A 7,015-nucleotide genomic window follows, 5' to 3' on the forward strand; every position below is an offset into this window, starting at 1 on the left:
ACCAGGCTAGTATCTCCTGTTCCCATGGTGAAATAAAACAACTGATTTTTTCCAGAATAATAAGTGTGTGTGTGAGGGCAGTAGTTAGTCTACAATGAAACTGCGTAGCCTACACATCTCTGTGGCGGGTTTGAGTGCACCAAGTTCTGCTTCAGTGTACTTTGTGTTATTGCCTGAACCTTGAGCTGCAGCTCACAGAATGTCTGCTCTGCTCTCTCCTGAACACTGGCCTGGCCTTGACTGTTGGAAGACTGTTCGAGACTATCAGGAAAAGCCATGGCACTTTTGTGTGGGTGTACTTGTGTGTGTATCGGTGTCTGTGTGAATACACACCCTCTCTCTGCCAGTGCACCCACCCTCTCCTCTCTGTCTGTTAAGGTGGGCGACCAGCTGCTGGAGGTAAATGGGCGGAGCTTCCTGGCCATCCCCCATGACGAGGCGGTGAGGATCCTGAAGACGAGTTGTCACCTGCTGGTGAGGGTGAGGGACGTTGGCCGCGTGCCCCATGCCCGCACCGTGGTGGACCAGACCAAATGGATCAGCAGCCCCATCCCCCCTAGCCCGCCGCCCATAACAGAGAGCACCGCCAGCCCAGCCGCTACACGGTGAGTTAGCGCCCATAACAGAGAGCACCGCCAGCCCAGCCGCTACACGGTGAGTTAGCGCCCATAACAGAGAGCACCGCCAGCCCAGCCGCTACACGGTGAGTTAGCGCCCATAACAGAGAGCACCGCCAGCCCAGCCGCTACACGGTGAGTTTGCGTCCATAACAGAGAGCACCGCCAGCCCAGCCGCTACACGGTGAGTTAGCGCCCATAACAGAGAGCACCGCCAGCCCAGCCGCTACACGGTGAGTTAGCGCCCATAACAGAGAGCACCGCCAGCCCAGCCGCTACACGGTGAGTTAGCGCCCATTACAGAGAGCACCGCCAGCCCAGCCGCTACACGGTGAGTTAGCGCCCATAACAGAGAGCACCGCCAGCCCAGCTGCTACACGGTGAGTTAACGCCCATTACAGAGAGCACCGCCAGCCCAGCCGCTACACGGTGAGTTAGCGCCCATAACAGAGAGCACCGCCAGCCCAGCCGCTACACGGTGAGTTAGCGCCCATAACAGAGAGCACCGCCAGCCCAGCCGCTACACGGTGAGTTAGCGCCCATTACAGAGAGCACCGCCAGCCCAGCCGCTACACGGTGAGTTAGCACCCATAACAGAGAGCACCGCCAGCCCAGCCGCTACACGGTGAGTTAGCGCCCATAACAGAGAGCACCGCCAGCCCAGCCGCTACACGGTGAGTTAGCGCCCATAACAGAGAGCACCGCCAGCCCAGCCGCTACACGGTGAGTTAGCGCCCATTACAGAGAGCACCGCCAGCCCAGCCGCTACACGGTGAGTTAGCGCCCATAACAGAGAGCACCGCCAGCCCAGCCGCTATACGGTGAGTTAGCGAAAACAGGCACAACATTGTCAAAAGGGCAATCTCTATGGCTGTGTCCCAAAAGGCACCCTATTCCCTACATAGTGCACTACTTTTGACTAGAGCCCTATGGACCATTGGAGATGCATCCTATGAGAGTTTGATGATATCTTTGTTTTCAGTGAAAAAGTCATGCTGAAGGACTAATGAAAGCTCCTTCCTCTGTTTATGTTAAATTCCCTTTAAAAACCAAAACGTCCTTGGAATGTACAATGCACAGTGGCCTCGATGTTTCATCTTTAATGTAACAGAGATGTAGTATGTTTGACGCTTTGAACATGGAATGATATTTCCATTCAATCAGTCATTTATTCTTTGAGCAGAAATAATGTCTTAGGGCATTCATGTCTGCGGTGACATGAAGATTAGCAACTGAATGTAATATTTTTCAATTACAAGCCAGCCCCCATAAAAGCAATATATAGAATGATCACGTAACAAGGTAACATAATGAAATTACCATTGAATTTCTGACCAATGTCATTAATCTTCTACAGCTGTCAGTGTCTTCTCATGTGACTGACTGACTAATGTGAGGCAGAATACTCGCAGCTCATTGTTAGAGGAGACTAAGGTTCCTTCCCTCTGGGTTTGACAGTGATATGGCACGCTGCTCAGTTCCACGGAGAGCTGTCTCTCTCTCCCTCCTTTCCTCTGTCTATCTGTCTTTCTTTCTCTCCCTCCTTCCCTCTGTCTCTCTCTCCCTCGGTCTCTCGCTCTCTCCACCCTTCCCTCTGTCTGTCTGTCTGTCTGTCTGTCTGTCTGTCTGTCTGTCTGTCTGTCCGTCTGTCTGTGTCTCTCTCTCTCTCTCTCTCTCTCTCTCTCTCTCTCTCTCTCTCTCTCTCTGTCTCTCTGTCTCTGTCTCTGTCTCTGTCTCTCTCTCCTTCCCTCTGTCTATCTATCTGTCTACCTGTCTGTCTTTCCCTCCTTCCCTCTGTCTATCTAACTGTCTGTCTCTCCCTCCTTCAATCTGTCTGTCTGTCTCTCCCTCCTTCCCTCTGTCAGTCACTAGCTCTAATGGAGGCCGGTTGATTGAGAGCCCTAGGAGGTATACATTTCCCTTCAGCTCCTTTAGCAATCAAGCAAGTGGCTTTAAGTCCTACACTTCATTAAACGCACGTTGTTTGCGAACCACCCAGTTCCCTACATAGTGCACTACTTTTGAGCAAGTCCCTGTGTAGAGAATAGGGTACCATTTGGGGTCCATCTGTAGGCTTCCTAGGGAGCTCTGCCACCAGGTCTCCCTGGGTTGCTGTTGTTCTCATGGCCAGACCATACACATTTCAAAGTCATTTGTTGTTTGGGTGTTTGTGTTATTGTAAAATGGGTTTTCTGTTAGTGGTTCATTATGGGAGCATCTTTTAAGTTCTACTGTTTTTGTTGCAGGCCATCTTCAGCGCGGGCTACACCTGTATTAGAAAAGGTAAGTCAAATTCTACTATCTCCAATACTTCCCCCAGTTGTGTCAAGTTGGCTGGATGTCCTTTGGGTGGTGGACCATTCTTGATACACACGGGAAACTGTTGAGTGTGAAAAACCCAGCAGTGTTGCAGTTCTTGACACAAACCGGTGCACCTGGCACCTACTACCATACCCCGTTTAAAGACGCTTAAATCTTTTGTCTTGCCCATTCACCCTCTGAATGGCACACATACACAATACATGTCTCAATTGTCTCAAGGCTTAAAAATCCTTCTTTAACCTGTCTCCTCCCCTTCATCTACACTGTTTGAAGTGGATTTAACAAGTGACATCACTAAGGGATCATAGCTTTCACCTGGATTCACCTGGTCAGGCAAGAGCAGTTGTCCTAAATGTTTTGTACACTCAGTGTATACTTAAGCAAAAAGGGGTGCGGTATATGGCCAATATACCACAGCTAAGGGCTGTTCTTATGCACGACACAACCTGGATACAGCCCTTATTCGTGGTATATTGGCCAGATACCAGAAACTCACAGGGTACCTTATTGCTATTATAAACGTGTTACCAACGTAATTAGAGCAGTAAAAATAAATGTTGTCATACCTGTGGTATACGGTCTGATATACCACGGCTGTCAGCCAATCAGCATGCAGGGCTCGAACCACCCAGTTGATAGTCTATCCTGTACTACTTGATACTACTATATCCTCATTGATACATAGAACTGGAATATCAGAGGGTTGACCACAACTCACCACACTAAAGGCCTTTTAGACTGATAGTTCACTATCTTCAGATTCAGTCTTCATCTGCTAGTACCATTCACCTCAGCATCACACATGAACTGCACAGGTTGCATCCCAAAAGTAGTACACTATTAGGGCATAGTGTGCTATATGGGATGCCAAGAAAGGGAAAGCAGTATGATTTACTGGAAGAGAAGAGAGAGAAGCATTTTGCAGCCCTTTGGATTGGAAAATCAATACTGCAGATTGTGTCCAACCATGAAGAGCTGTGACTCAAGTTATGGGGCTGGCTCTATGCTGACTCACCGTTTTATGCTGTTGTCACCATTAAGGTAGAACTTAAGAAACCATGAAGGGTTAGATACTCTACGTATAGTGTTTTACTGTTTTACAGTGAAGCGCAGCTCACCCCTGCTTTGCTTCTCTCTCTCTCTATTTCCTAACAACTGAGACACTGAAGTGAAGATGAATTTCAACAATTCTCCTTTATAATTCTGGCCTTCTTCACGGCCTGAAAAGTGTTGGTTTTAGCAGTAAGGAAGCCTTTTTATCAAGATCCCCTGTCCTCCAAGAGTTGCTGAATTTCCTCTTTACTTCAGTGGAACATCCATGACCTCATCGTTAGCTGGACACATGATCGATTCTTCAAGGGACGGGAAGTGACAGCCTGGCCAGATGCCATCACCATGGCGACACAAAGTCAGCTCTCGTCAATAAAAGAGGGAAGAGGGAATAGAGGAAGAGCACGGACTGTCCTTCGTTAGCGGTCCATAATTAATTGAAGGGGAACACTGAGCATCTACTCAAATCAAATCAAATATGTTTATATAGCCCTTCTTACATCAGCTGATATCTCAAAGTGCTGTACAGAAACCCAGCCTAAAACCCCAAACAGCAAGCAATGCAGGTGTAGAAGCACGGTGGCTAGGAAAAACTCCCTAGAAAGGCCAAAACCTAGGAAGAAACCTAGAGAGGAACCAGGCTATGAGGGGTGGCCAGTCCTCTTCTGGCTGTGCCGGGTGGAGATTATAACAGAATATGGCCAAGATGTTCAAATGTTCATAAATGACCAGCATGGTCAAATAATAATAATCACAGTAGTTGTCGAGGGTGCAACAAGTCAGCACCTCAGGAGTAAATGTCAGTTGGCTTTTCATAGCCAATCATTAAGAGTATCTCTACCGCTCCTGCTGTCTCTAGAGAGTTGAAAACAGCAGGTATGGGACAAGTAGCACGTCCGGTGACCAGGTCAGGGTTCCATAGCCGCAGGCAGATCAGTTGAAACTGGAGCAGCAGCACGGCCAGGTGGACTGGGGACAACAAGGAGTCATCATGCCAGGTAGTCCTGAGGCATGGTCATAGGGCTCAGGCCCTCCGAGAGAGAGAAAGAAAGAAAGAAAGAGAGAAAGAGAGAAAGAAAGAGAGCATACTTAAATTCACACAGGATACTGGATAAGACAGGAGAAATACTCCAGATATAACAGACTGACCCTAGCCCCCGACACATAAACTACTGCAGCATAAATACTGGAGGCTGAGACAGGAGGGGTCAGGAGACACTGTGGCCCCATCCGATGATACCCCCAGACAGGGCCAAACAGGCAGGATATAACCCCACCCACTTTGCCAAAGCACAGCCCCCACACCACTAGAGGGATATCTTCAACCACCAACTTACCACCCTGTGACAAGGCCGAGTATAGCCCACAAAGATCTCCGCCACGGCACAACCCAGACAGGAAGACCACGTCAGGGACTCAACCCACTCAAGTGACGCACCCCTCCTAGGAACGGCATGGAAGAGCACCAGTAAGCCAGTGACTCTGTAATAGAGTTAGAGGCAGAGAATCCCAGTGGAGAGAGGGGAACCGGCCAGGCAGAGACAGCAAGGGCAGTTCATTGCTCCAGAGCCTTTTCGTTCACCTTCACACTCCTGGGCCAGACTACACTCAATCATGTGACCTACTGAAGAGATGAGTCTTCAGTAAAGACTTACAGGTTGAGACCGAGTCTGCGTCTCTCACATGGGTAGGCAGACCATTCCATAAAAATTGAGCTCTATAGGAGAAAGCCTTACCTACATCTGTTTGCTAAGAAATTCTAGGGACAATTAGGAGGCCTGCGTCTTGTGACCGTAGCGTATGTGTAGGTATGTACAGCAGGACCAAATCGGAAAGTAAAACCTTGAAATCAGCCCTTGCCTTAACAGGAAGCCAGTGTAGGGAGGCTAGCACTGGAGTAATATGATCACATTTTGGGGTTCTAGTCAGGATTCTAGCAGCCGTATTTAGCACTAACTGAAGTTTATTTAGTGCTTTATCCGGGTAGCCGGAAAGTAGAGCATTGCAGTAGTCTAACCCAGAAGTAACAAAAGCATGGATTCATTTTTCTGCATCATTTTTGGACAGAAAGTTTCTGATTTTTGCAATGTTACGTAGATGGAAAAATGCTGTCCTTGAAACAGTCTTGATATGTTCGTCAAAAGTGAGAATACAGTCCAGAGTAACCCTGAGGTCCTTCACAGTTTTATTTGAGACGACTGTACAACCATCATGAATTGTCAGATTCAACAGAAGATCTCTTTGTTCCTTGGGACCTAGAACAAGCATCTCTGTTTTGTCCGAGCTTTAAAGTAGAAAGTTTGCAGCCATCCACTTCCTTATGTCTGAAACACAGGCTTCTAGCGATGGCAATTTTGGGGCTTCACCATGTTTCATTGAAATGTACAGCTGTGTGTCATCCGCATAGCAGTGAAAGTTAACATAATTTTTTCGAATGACATCCCCAAGAGGTAAAATATATAGTGAAAACCATAGTGGTCTTAAACGGAACCTTGAGGAACACTGAAATTTACAGTTGATTTGTCATTCACAGAGACAAATTGATATATTTTCGACAGATAAGATCTAAACTAGGCCAGAACTTGTCCGTGTAGACCAATTTGGGTTTCCAATCTCTCCAAAAGAATGTGGTGATCGATGGTATCAAAAGCAGTACTAAGGTCTAGGAGCACAGGGACAGATGCAGAGCCTCGGTATGAAGCCATTAAAAGGTAATTTACCACCTTCACAAGTGCAGTCTCAGTGCTATGATGGGGTCTAAAACCAGACTGAAGCATTTCATATACATTGTTTGTCTTCAGGAAGGCAGGGAGTTGCTGTGCAACAGCTTTTTCCAAAAAATTTGAGAGTAATGGAAGATTCGATATAGGTCGATAGTTTTTTATATTTTCTCCCGAGGAGTCTTATTTCTCTGTCCTGGTGCAGCGGTGCAGTGGTTCTTAGGGTTTGCCAACTACTACCGAAGGTTTATCCTCCCCTTACCCTACTGCTGAAGGGGGGCCCGGTGCGCTTGCAGTGGACAGCTG

At 47.8% G+C, this 7,015-nt stretch overlaps 1 protein-coding gene across 1 annotated transcript in view; it reads left to right on the forward strand.

Annotated features, from left to right (window-relative positions):
* LOC129826687 (whirlin-like) overlaps positions 1-7,015 on the forward strand; it is a 173,169-nt gene that overhangs the window by 133,204 nt on the left and 32,950 nt on the right. Inside the window, exons 4-5 of the mRNA XM_055887691.1 lie at positions 379-605; positions 2,864-2,900. Coding sequence (XP_055743666.1) covers positions 379-605; positions 2,864-2,900 — 264 coding nt within the window. The remainder of the gene's footprint in view (positions 1-378; positions 606-2,863; positions 2,901-7,015) is intronic.

The sequence above is a fragment of the Salvelinus fontinalis genome, chromosome 28, assembly GCF_029448725.1.
Source record: "Salvelinus fontinalis isolate EN_2023a chromosome 28, ASM2944872v1, whole genome shotgun sequence".
Classification (NCBI taxonomy): Eukaryota; Metazoa; Chordata; class Actinopteri; order Salmoniformes; family Salmonidae; genus Salvelinus; species Salvelinus fontinalis.